Source organism: Ranitomeya imitator, chromosome 4 (assembly GCF_032444005.1).
Source record: "Ranitomeya imitator isolate aRanImi1 chromosome 4, aRanImi1.pri, whole genome shotgun sequence".
In the NCBI taxonomy this organism is placed as follows: Eukaryota; Metazoa; Chordata; class Amphibia; order Anura; family Dendrobatidae; genus Ranitomeya; species Ranitomeya imitator.
This window is the reverse complement of record NC_091285.1, coordinates 688,511,384-688,523,549: the sequence shown is the minus strand read 5'-3', so window position 1 is coordinate 688,523,549 and position 12,166 is coordinate 688,511,384. Positions and strand designations below refer to the sequence as shown.

Here is a 12,166-nt window from a genome sequence, read left to right as displayed (position 1 = left end):
TTCAGAACACCAGACAGGTTGAGATCCAAAACGCTGATCTTTCTTTCTCTCACGAGATACCTCAATACACATGCCATGCTGAAATGAACCCCAATGGGCACTTTAGGCCGGCTAACCCGGAGGAGAGTGATAAGATCTTCCATCACTCTGGGGGCTATGCGCACGACCCTTAACATCACCAGATTGTGTTTCTCTACCACTGGGGCAGTGTTATACAGTTCCAATTACGCTGTCCATTTGTGACCTTGCTGGCAGTGCCCATGTGCCCGGGATTGTGTTTCTCTACCAGTGGGGGGCAGTGTCATACAGTTCCCATTACTCTGCACATATTTCACCTTGCTGGCAGCTTCCATGTGCCCAGGATTGTGTTTCTCTACCACTGAGGGCAGTGTCATACAATTCCCATTACTCTGCACATATTTCACCTTGCTGGCAGCGTCCGTGTGCCCGGGATTGTGTTTCTCTACCGCTGGGGGCAGTGTCATACAGTCCCCATTACGCTGCACATATTTCACCTTGCTGGCAGCTTCCATGTGCCCAGGATTGTATTTCTCTACCACTGGGGGCAGTGTCATACAATTCCCATTACTCTGCACATATTTCACCTTGCTGGCAGCTTCCATGTGCCCGGGATTGTGTCATACAGTTCCCATTACTCTGCACATATTTCACCTTGCTGGCAGCTTCCATGTGCCCGGGATTGTGTCATACAGTTCCCTACTCTGCACATATTTCGCCTTGCTGGCAGCTTCCATGTTCCCAGATTGTTTTTATCTACCACTAGGGGGCAGTGTCATACAGTTCCCATTAGTATGCACATATTTCACCCTGCGGGTAGCATCCATGTGCCTGGGATTGTGTTTCTCTACCACTGGGGGGCAGTGTCATACAGTTCCCTATTCTGCACATATTTCACCTTGCTGGCAGCTTCCATGTGCCTGGATTGTTTTTATCTACCACTAGGGGGCAGTGTCATACAGTTCCCATTAGTATGCACATATTTCACCCTGCGGGTAGCATCCATTTGCCTGGGATTGTGTTTCTGGGGCAGTATCATGCAGTCCCCATTACGTTGCCTGTATTTGACCTTGCTTGCTGTACCCATGTGCTCGGGTAACACAAAGTATTCTTGTGGTTTATATAAAATCGTCATTACATTATTATTTATGATCTTTTATCACTATAATTAAAGGATTTTCTGTGTGATTTCTACCAGACAGACCTGTGGTGGGGGTTGCTATAACCCTTTTTGTGTCCCACTGTCACATTATAGGTTTTTGTTTATTCCCCATATATTGGAAATACATCTTGTATTATACTGGGGTCACATCTGAAGCTGCACTTCTAGTTTCTGGTGTCCTCTATGTCCTCCGTTAACCCATGGTGACAACATTTTGATTACAGCTATGGTGACACCATTTTGATTACAGCTCCGGATGTGAGTGGAGGATCATCATTTGGACAGTATTTTCTCATCATTTTATCATCGCGCTCCAATACCTAAACGTCGTGATCATTACACTTCCTCTCTGGCTCGAGGCCATGGCTCAATAATGGGATTTTGTGAAATGCTGGCAGTGCCAGCGCGTCTAAGCTTATTTGCTTCTTTTGGGGTATTTGCCAGTGACTTATAAAGCGCAGAACTTCCTATAATGAAGGTGCCAATGTGCGGATTACTCATCTAAGTCACATTACCCTAATTCCCAGATGTCTGCGCCCACAATAGGAGATTAGAGCGAGGAGAATTGGCTGTAGGACAGCGCCATCACCCCTTGGGCGCCACTAATGATGACTGTTCCGCTTCTGTACAGGGGCTGGAGGCTCAGCTACTAGGCAGCGTGGTGAGGAAGGAGCGACCCGAGCTGGAGGAGCAGAAACAGTCCTTGGTCTTAAACATCGCGGCCGGGAAACGGAAACTTCAGGAGCTGGAAGACGAGATTCTCAGGTTCGGCGGCAAATACTTATACCCCCATGCTTTATTCATTATGCAGGCATATATACAGTATGTATGGTCCATGACAAAAAATAAGTAAGTGAACCTCTTCTGCTGGAACTCACCGCCAATCTCCCCGGGACGACCGCACAGTATGAAATCATATGCCCTCAACTGAGAGCAACCCCCATGACACCCCTGATTCTGCTGATTCCTCCACCGTCTCTCATCTTAAGCATTAGTTTATGGCCTTATACGCTTTCAGGCTCCTGAATGAAGCGACAGGCTCCCTCCTGGATGACGTGCAGCTCGTCAACACCTTACAGTCATCAAAGGTGACAGCGACTGAAGTGAGCGAGCAGCTGGAGAGCAGCGAGGAGACCGAGGAGAAGATAGACCTGGCCAGAGAGGTAAGAGACGTCCGGACATCTCTACACACCTGGTCCCATGTGGGCGACACTGCCTGTGGAGAGCATAGTCCTCCTCACGTCATTATGTGGGCTGGCAGATATCGTTCTCTCTCCCTCCTAGGCGTACCGACCCTGTGCCCAGCGAGCTTCACTCCTCTTTTTCGTCTTGAACGACCTCGGACGTATTGATCCCATGTATCAGTTCTCCTTGGATTCCTACATCGACCTCTTCCATTTGAGTATTGACAAGAGCAAGCGCAGCGCCAACCTGGAGGAGCGGATCACCAACCTCAATGAATATCACACGTACGCCGTCTACAGGTAACACAGTGCGAGGGGGTTATTCTGTAAAGATGGAGGCTGGGCACCATTAGTGCGTCCATGGTAGATGTAGTTCCTGAGTACTAAAGTTCCATATTGCATGCTGGGCAGACACTGAACAAGTAGGCGCAGTCCGAGTCCTGCTGGGAAACTTGCAGCATTCCTTGGCAGCTTTGGCTGTGACTTGAGACGGGAAGTTACCAAGTGACTCAGCATTACACATAGGTTTTGTTTCCTCGCCTGTTGACCGTTTTCTCTGCACCCCTTTTTTACGGTCGTTCTCCCGTTCTGCTCCCCCGCAGGTACACCTGTCGTGCCCTCTTTGAAAGGCATAAGCTGCTTTTCAGTTTCCAAATGTGCGCCAAGATCCTAGAAGTCGCTGGAAAGCTCAACATGGACGAATATAATTTCTTCCTGCGTGGCGGATTGGTGAGTGACACAGTGATTTATACCTCGCCTGTGTGATTGTAGTGCCCATAGACCTCTCAGGAATGGAGAGGTGGCGTTGTATGCGCAGATCTCACTGTTTATTTCTGGAAATTGCCGAGACCATTTATACTTACAGGTCCTGGACCGAGAAGAGCAGATGGACAATCCTTGCCCGGGGTGGCTTTCTGATGCCAACTGGGACAACATAACCGAGCTGGACAAGCTGGCAAACTTCCATGGCATCATGAACTCTTTTGAGCAGTATCCACGAGACTGGCACCAGTGGTTCACCAGCCCAAAGCCTGAGAGCGCCTGTCTGCCAGGTCCTGAAGTATACATGTATATCCTGAGACTAGACCGGCCACAGGCCTATATATTGTCCATGATAACCTTACTTGTGCTCTCACAGGAGAATGGGAGAATGCCTGCAGCGAGGTACAGAGGATGCTGATTGTCCGTTCCCTGCGGCAAGATCGAGTGGCGTTCTGCGTGACGTCCTTCATCATCAACAATCTAGGGTCAAAATTCACCGAGCCCCCGGTGCTGGATATGCGGGCGGTGAGTGAGATAGAGTATATAGGATACAGGAGTGAGTGACAAGTTCTTGTTCTCTGCTCTGATATATAATCTGCACATAGCAGTTTCTACCCAACAAGTTCCCACCTGTGATATCTTCTCTGCTCGCTTCTGTTCCACAGGTGGTTGAGGACTCTCTTCCTCGCTCTCCCCTGGTGTTTGTCCTTTCCCCAGGAGTGGATCCTACTGGCGCTCTCCTTCAGCTGGCAGAGCAGTGTGGGATGTCCCAGCATTTTCAGGCGCTCTCTTTAGGACAAGGCCAGGCTCCGATTGCCACCCGCATGATCAAGGAAGGAGTCAAAGATGGTAAAAGTCACAGTCATTCAAGTCACATGCATGTTCAGTCCTCACCTGGGAGGCCATAATACAAGGTTCTATAACTTTGTGGCTACAGTGACCCAGATTTGTCATCTTGAACTTACGTTGGAGAGTTGCTTCTGTCCTGGGGACCCAATGTAGGTTTTAGTAAAAGTTTGTCTCCCAACTTACTATTTCTCAGGGCATTGGGTGTTCTTAGCCAATTGTCACCTGTCGCTCTCATGGATGCCACAACTGGATAAGTTGGTGGAGCAGCTGCAGGTGGAGGACCCTCACCCCAACTTCAGACTCTGGCTGAGCTCAAGCCCCCATCCAGACTTTCCCATCTCCATTCTCCAAGCAAGCATTAAGATGACCACTGAGCCCCCCAAGGTTAGATGTGATCGGGTTGCAGGGGAAATCGTGAGGCGATCGATGTACAGCATCTTTTATAATACCTACATACGTTGCTGCCGTTAGGGTCTGCGTGCCAACATGAAGCGCCTGTACCAGCTGATCACCGAACCTCAGTTCTCCCGCTGCACCAAGACATCCAGCTACCGGCGCCTGCTCTTCTCGCTCTGCTTCTTCCACAGCATCCTCCTGGAGCGCAGAAAATTCCTCCAGCTTGGCTGGAATATTGTGTACGGCTTCAACGACTCAGACTTCGAGGTGAGATAATTTTTTGGAAGCTGAAGACAATTTACTCCAATGGATTAGATACAGTGACCCAACAGTGGAGCTCCATAGTCCTGTCACCCAAGGTGGAGCTGTACTTCAGAGGAATGCAGGCGTCCAATTGGGGTATTGCCTTTACAGATGGACTTTCTTTCTGCCAAAGGTATCAGAGAACCTGCTCAGTTTATATCTCGATGAATATGAAGAGACACCATGGGAGGCCCTGAAGTATCTGATTGCCGGGGTCAATTATGGAGGTCACGTGACTGACGACTGGGACCGGCGACTACTAGGAACCTACATTAATGATTATTTCAGTGAATCTGCTCTGGTCACCCCGTTCTACAGGTAACAAAGGAGCAAAAACCGAATACTGAGGTGTATTTTTCATATATTTGTTTCTTTATATCTTCTCTGTATATTATCTTTTAAGACTCTCTACGCTGGACACTTATTACATCCCTCGAGACGGACCGCTGGCATCCTACAAGGAGTTCATTGGCTTGTTACCTGCTGTGGATCATCCTGAGGCTTTTGGGCAGCACCCAAATGCCGATATCGCCAGTCAGATCACTGAGGCTCGGACGCTGTTTGACACTCTGCTCTCATTGCAACCCCAGATCACCCAAAGCTCGGCTGGAGGACAAACCCGTGAAGACAAGGTACTGTTCCTCCCAAAAACCCAAGGAAAGATCCCTCCTGGGTCCAATCTTATGCATTCCTATGCATCTCCCTGAACTTCATCCTCGTTCTTTCAGGTCTTGGAGTTATTGAATGATGTCAGGCAGAAGATCCCTCAAGAAATTGATTACGAGGGAACAAGGAAGATGTTGAGTGATGATCCGAACCCTCTGAATGTTGTCTTGTTACAGGAGATCCAGAGATACAACGCTCTGCTGAACACAATCAGGTCAGTCTTGTGTAACTTTCTAGTACCAGAAAGTGGTCTTGACACTGAACACCTGGTGAGGGGGTATGGATGTGGCTGCAGGAGGATGCCCAGGTTGCTGGCTGCCTATTAGTTACCAATTAGTTGCGGTAGAACTGAAGCGGCAGGAATAGGGTCGGCACCATCACCTGGTGATCAATCATAATGTGTCGGTACAGAAAAAAAAGTATGAACGTTGGAGTGAAAACCAGGAGCAAGTCAACCCAAAAGGGCACGGCAGGTGTGTAGTCAGGATCTGATACTTTGTAGGATTATACCGTAATTACCAAGTGGCAAACAGCAGCAGACACCCCCTCCAAATAGTCTGCCGGGGCCTAAAAGTCCTCTCCAAGCCTCTACAACCCAACCCCTAAATGCGGAGACAGAAGAAGAGCTGTGGGATCAGAGATGGAGGGCATCACTAGGGTGTCAAGTTCTCACAGTCATCAGGAGTCTCTGCTACAAGTGGGGGTGCACCACAGGAACCAGGACAGGTAAGTAACAAGCTTGGAACAAATGCGAAGAAAGTTATTAGTAAAAATACAGGCAACCGGGAAATTACCCCGCAGTGTTTGATATCTCTGTTTTTATGGTGTGGAGCCCGATGCTGGTTCACAACATGAGAGACCTGTCCGAGTCCAGTCTGCAGGGGCTGCTGCATGGACGGTCCACGCCCCCAAATCTGGATGTGAAATGCAAGCGGGGACACACAGATAAGCACTGATCTCTCCGTCCGACCCAGACCTTCCAGCCTGCAACAATAGAGCACGCAGATATAGTGAGGAATACGTACCCAATTCTCAGAACCAACAGTGCAGATTTCTCAGCCGGCCTCATCTGGACTCAGCGCAGGCAGGGACAATGGCTTCACTTCATCTTATTGGCAAGTGGTGGCTTCCCTCCATTTCAGGGGTCAAATTGTGGAGCACGGAGCTTTACCGTTACCGATAGCTTTACCATTGTATTCAGCTAAGTTTGCATCATATCTACTATGGCTACTAGAGCCACAGTTACACCACAACCATGATGGATTCCTTAGCTCTATTAGATTAGGAAATTCATCAAATCGTTTCCAAATTTTTAGGTCTTCTCTACTCGATCTGGAGCGTGGTATTCAAGGCTTGGTGGTAATGTCTACTGAGCTGGAGGAGATCTTCACATGCATCCATGACGCACGTGTACCCCCACTGTGGGAGAAGGTGGGGTGATCAGCATACACAATGTGATGGCATGGGGAGATGATGCTGTCAGGGTAGGAGGAGGAGAATGATGGTGATGTGAGGATAGGATGAGGAGAATGATGATGATGTGAGGGTAGGATGAGGATAATGATGCTGATGTGAGGGTAGGATGAGGAGAATGGTGATGTGAGGGTAGGATGAGGAGAATGATGTGAGCGTAGGATGAGGAGAATGATGATGTGAGGGTAGGATGAGAATGATGATGTGAGGGTAGGATGAGAATGATGATGATGTGAGGGTAGGATGAGAATGATGCTGATGTGAGGGTAGGATGAGGAGAATGGTGATGTGAGGGTAGGATGAGGAGAATGGTGATGTGAGGATAGGATGAGGAGAATGATGCTGATGTGAGGGAAGGATGAGGAGAATGATGATGTGAGGGTAGGATGAGAATGATGATGATGTGAGGGTAGGATGAGGAGAATGGTGATGTGAGGGTAGGATGAGGAGAATGATGATGTGAGTGTAGGATGAGGAGAATGATGCTGATGTGAGGGTAGGATGAGGAGAATGGTGATGTGAGGATAGGATGAGGAGAATTATGCTGATGTGAGGGAAGGATGAGGAGAATGATGATGTGAGGGTAGGATGAGAATGATGATGATGTGAGGGTAGGATGAGGAGAATGATGTGAGTGTAGGATGAGGAGAATGATGATGTGAGGGTAGGATGAGGAGAATGATGCTGATGTGAGGGTAGGATGAGGAGAATGGTGATGTGAGGATAGGATGAGGAGAATGATGGTGATGTGAGGGAAGGATGAGGAGAATGATGATGTGAGGGTAGGATGAGAATGATGTTGATGTGAGGGTAGGATGAGGAGAATGATGTGAGTGTAGGATGAGGAGAATGATGATGTGAGGGTAGGATGAGGAGAATGATGTGAGGGTAGGATGAGGAGAATGATGATGTGAGGGTAGGATGAGAATGATGATGTGAGGGTAGGATGAGAATGATGATGATGTGAGGGTAGGATGAGAATGATGCTGATGTGAGGGTAGGATGAGGAGAATGGTGATGTGAGGGTAGGATGAGGAGAATGATGGTGTGAGTGTAGGATGAGGAGAATGATGCTGATGTGAGGGTAGGATGAGGAGAATGGTGATGTGAGGATAGGATGAGGAGAATGATGCTGATGTGAGGGAAGGATGAGGAGAATAATGATGTGAGGGTAGGATGAGAATGATGATGTGAGTGTAGGATGGGAGAATGATGATGTGAGGGTAGGATGAGAATGATGATGTGAGTGTAGGATGGGAGAATGATGTGAGTGTAGGATGAGGAGAATGATGATCTGAGGGTAGGATGAGAATGATTATGTGAAGGTAGGATGAGAATGATGATGATGTGAGAGTAGGATGAGGAGAATGATGACGTGAGAGTAGGATGAGAAGAATGATGATGTGAGGGTAGGATGAGGAGAATGATGATGTGAGGGTAGGATGAGGAGAATGATGATGTGAGAGTAGGATGAAGAGAATGGTGATTATCTGAGAGTAGGATGAGGAGAATGATGCTGATGTGTGGGTAGGATGAGAAGAATGATGATGTGAGGGTAGGATGAGGAGAATGATGCTGATGTGTGGGTAGGATGAGAAGAATAATGATGTGAGGGTAGGATGAGGAGAATGATGATGAGAGGGTAGGATGAGGAGGAGAATGATGATGTGAGGGTAGGATGAAGAGAAACAAGATTAGGAGATATTGATGATGTGAGAGCAGAATGAGGAGATGCTGATGCTGTGAGGCAGGACAGACTGGGGAAATGATGATGCGAGGACATGATGAGGCTGTATTAATGATGATGCTGTTTTATTGATGTCAACATTTCAATTTCTGGTTTTAGGCTTATCCTTCACTCAAACCATTGGCATCCTGGACGCGAGATTTGGCCTTACGTGTGGAGATGTTTGCACGCTGGGCAGAGACAGCTCGTCCACCAGTCATATACTGGCTTTCAGCATTCACATTTCCAACAGGATTCTTGACTGCTGTCCTCCAGAGTGCAGCCCGACAAAATAACGTAAACGTCTGATCTGTTCTATAATAGCGGGCTGGCACTTTAAGATAAATCAAAATCATTCTTGGCACTTTAAGATATACGTATCACAGAAATTATAACAAAGCATTGTCTCTTCTGTAGGTGTCGGTTGATTCTCTGTCATGGGAATTTGTCGTCTCGACAGTAGATGATAATAACTTGGTATATCCTCCAAAGGTGAGGGCTAGCATACACAGACATGTGAGACCTCTGTATATTGATAGAAGTCGTATATGACCCTTATGATACTCTTTTCCATAGGATGGGGTATGGATCCGTGGCTTATACCTGGAAGGTGCCGGATGGGACAAGAAAAACTCCTGTCTCATGGAAGCAGATCCAATGCAACTTGTGTGTCCTCTCCCGACTGTGCACTTCAGACCCACAGAGAGTAAGAAGAAGAGCAGCAAAGGTACGTGACGGACTTTTACTGGAAACTATGATACGTATGGAGACATCCATATGTGTATAAAGAAGCTAAACATATCTCCACAACCTCTTTTTTTCCTTCTCAGGGCTGTATTCCTGCCCCTGTTATTATTACCCGGTCCGGTGTGGGTCGACTGGTCGCGCCTCCTTTGTGATCGGTGTGGATCTTAAAACAGGTTCATCACCTCCAGAGCACTGGATAAAGAGAGGAACCGCTTTACTCATGAGCCTGGACAATTAGGGTTGCAGATCTTCACACCACTGTTCCCTTCACTCTGTGCTGCAGATGGGTTCAGCCATTGTCAGATGTATTTATTCCTGTAAATGTTCTTTGCTGTACATTAAAGTTCATTAACTTTTCCGAGTACAAGGTTTTTTTTCCCCTTTGATTTAACTTCAAGGACTGGTGCATAATTTAGAAAGAACCAAGCCATAATCTGGACCTTTTGACATTTTATGATTTTTTTTTGTATTGCTAGTTAGCATTATTAATGGGGAACCTTAGTCTTCCGTCAGGGCCAAATGTTTTGCGACTGACAAAATGTTCTCTTTCACAGTCTGCTGCGTCGGTGCTATTAGATCTTTTAGTTGGATGTTTCTATTGAAGTACAATACACATTTCATAAGTTTTTACACTTTTATAGACAAGTACATGATGTTTCTGTAAAGCCTCAATATTACTCCAGACTTCTGCCCTTCGTCTCAGTAGCTGGAGAGCGGCATCTGGGCAGATCCTGACTGATGGCTGCCCATTCTCGTCTCAGTTCTCAAAGTTTATCACAATTTCTGACTTTTTCATTGTTCACGCAGTTTTTGAGGATTGACCAAAGGCTCTAAGATTTAGTGAGTTTCATGGTCATGGACCAAAAATTTTCAATGTTTTCTCCACCAAGCAACTTAGTAATCACTTTTGCCTGGTGACATGGTCATGGTCATGATCGTACTACAAAAAGCATTGTTCATCAATCATCAATAAATTGCTCTGGATGATTGGGAGAAGTTGCTCTTGGAGGATGATTACCATAGATCCCATTCTTTATTCTTGGCCGTCATCTTAAGCAATATTGTGAGTGAGCCCCTTCCATGGATGAAAAGCCCCCACACATGAGTGGTCTCAGGAGGCTTTACTGTTGGCAGACACAGGAAACATGGTGGAGTTCACGTGTTCTTTTCCAGGCAGTCATTCTTCCAGATCTCCCAAATAGTCTGATGGGGGCTTCATCAGAGAAAATAACGACCTTCGTCCTCTGCAGTCCAATCCCTGTTCTTCCCGCAGAATGTCAGTCCGCCTTAATGTTTTCTAGTAGAGAAGTGTCTTCTGGAGACTAGATCATCCTCCAACAGCTTTTGCCTCACTGCGTGGAAGGAACTCGTTTTCTGAATCGGGAGTGAGGATTTTCTCTCGACAAACAGATAATGATGATAAGATGGAGCCTGTGGATGCCTCTATGGGGCAACCAAGGAGGTTGATTAATCATTTATTAATTTTAGGAAGTATAAAGAAAATTATTGCGATTATTGTTGCTGAAGATAACAATTTCCTGCTGAAATATTCAACCAGGCATCAATGTGAGTTGAGCATTATTCTCAACAAAGGATCATCACTAAAGTGGCAGTAAAACTCCTTCTACAGTTATGTGAGGTTCTCAGACCCCACGTTACGGGCACCTCCTAAATCTCCTGTGCACTGCGACTGCCACCAAATAGGAGAACACATTAATGAGGAAATGTGTGCACTAACTATAATGATGTAAGGAGCAAAGACAGGAAAGTGTAGGTCTACGGTCCTGGCCCCATAGGCACAACTCTAATGGGGCCACATTATACCCATCATGAAAGGGGAGAAGGAAATGCAGAATGAAGGGACCTTCCAATACTGGCCAAACACAGAAGACATTTCTATGGAGATCATAGGTAGATTCAGCTAAAGGGGGCAAAACTCAATACAGGAAAGTTAGAAGAGACCCCCAATCTTTGGATCATCTGTTTGTCCAAAAGGCGGGAAAGAAAAGTCAGGCATTTTGAAATCCATTGTTTCTGTAGTAGATAAGCTGCTACCAGAGGAGTCTTTCTCTGCTCTGCATTAAAAAACGTGCGCATTCATCCAAACTGAGCATGCACGTGTATGGGGGAGCCGGGAAGAACAGCGGACTGCTGTCAGCTATTGACGGTGTATGGCACCTTTTTTCATACTATTTACAGCTAATCTTATGTTTATGAAAACCACAGATATTAGATTGTTATCAAATCTCGCCAAGTGTAGCCGGATCTGCCAGCGATCTGCAGAGTGTAATGGTCCCCAAACACGTTTTCTGCAGAGCAGGGCCAGCTCCAGGTTTTCGAGGGCCCCGGACGAAAGAGTCTCAGGGGCCCCCCCCTTTAACACATACCCCGATTTATGATGCACAGATACGGCAGAGAAATGTATAGTACAATGCCAGATTTCACTTCTTACATGAGTGACAGCTATTGTAGATTCTGCAGTGTATATATACAGGAGGAAAGGTGCTGTGCAGTGTATATATACAGGAGAGGTGCTGTGCAGTGTATATATACAGGAGGAAAGGTGCTGTGGAGTGTATATATACACAGGAGGAAAGGTGCTGTGCAGTGTATATATACAGGAGAGGTGCTGTGCAGTGTATATATACAGGAGGAAAGGTGCTGTGCAGTGTATATATACAGGAGAGGTGCTTTTCTGTTTTGAGTTTTTCTATGAAACAAAGACTTTTCTACATAAACGTTGTTTGGTTTTGCGGCCCTAACAGATCTGTGCTACAAAGTAACAGGCGGCTCGGGCATTAATGAGGGACCTGATGCTGAATCCTTTCCACAAACCCTAATGACCCAATTAGTGCCCTGTCATTAGAAGCTCATTAAACG

General features: G+C 46.7%; 1 protein-coding gene across 1 annotated transcript in view; it reads left to right on the top strand.

Moving 5' to 3' along the window:
- The window catches only part of DNAH2 (dynein axonemal heavy chain 2), a 108,002-nt gene extending 98,355 nt beyond the window's left edge, over positions 1-9,647 (top strand). Inside the window, exons 71-87 of the mRNA XM_069767428.1 lie at positions 1,812-1,945; positions 2,199-2,343; positions 2,465-2,664; positions 2,967-3,093; positions 3,230-3,416; positions 3,503-3,651; positions 3,792-3,975; positions 4,169-4,359; positions 4,447-4,638; positions 4,808-4,992; positions 5,078-5,306; positions 5,403-5,554; positions 6,657-6,771; positions 8,660-8,836; positions 8,957-9,031; positions 9,116-9,266; positions 9,370-9,647. Coding sequence (XP_069623529.1) covers positions 1,812-1,945; positions 2,199-2,343; positions 2,465-2,664; positions 2,967-3,093; positions 3,230-3,416; positions 3,503-3,651; positions 3,792-3,975; positions 4,169-4,359; positions 4,447-4,638; positions 4,808-4,992; positions 5,078-5,306; positions 5,403-5,554; positions 6,657-6,771; positions 8,660-8,836; positions 8,957-9,031; positions 9,116-9,266; positions 9,370-9,524 — 2,748 coding nt within the window. The 3' untranslated portion in view covers positions 9,525-9,647. The remainder of the gene's footprint in view (positions 1-1,811; positions 1,946-2,198; positions 2,344-2,464; positions 2,665-2,966; positions 3,094-3,229; positions 3,417-3,502; positions 3,652-3,791; positions 3,976-4,168; positions 4,360-4,446; positions 4,639-4,807; positions 4,993-5,077; positions 5,307-5,402; positions 5,555-6,656; positions 6,772-8,659; positions 8,837-8,956; positions 9,032-9,115; positions 9,267-9,369) is intronic.
- The last annotated feature ends 2,519 nt before the right edge of the window (positions 9,648-12,166 follow it).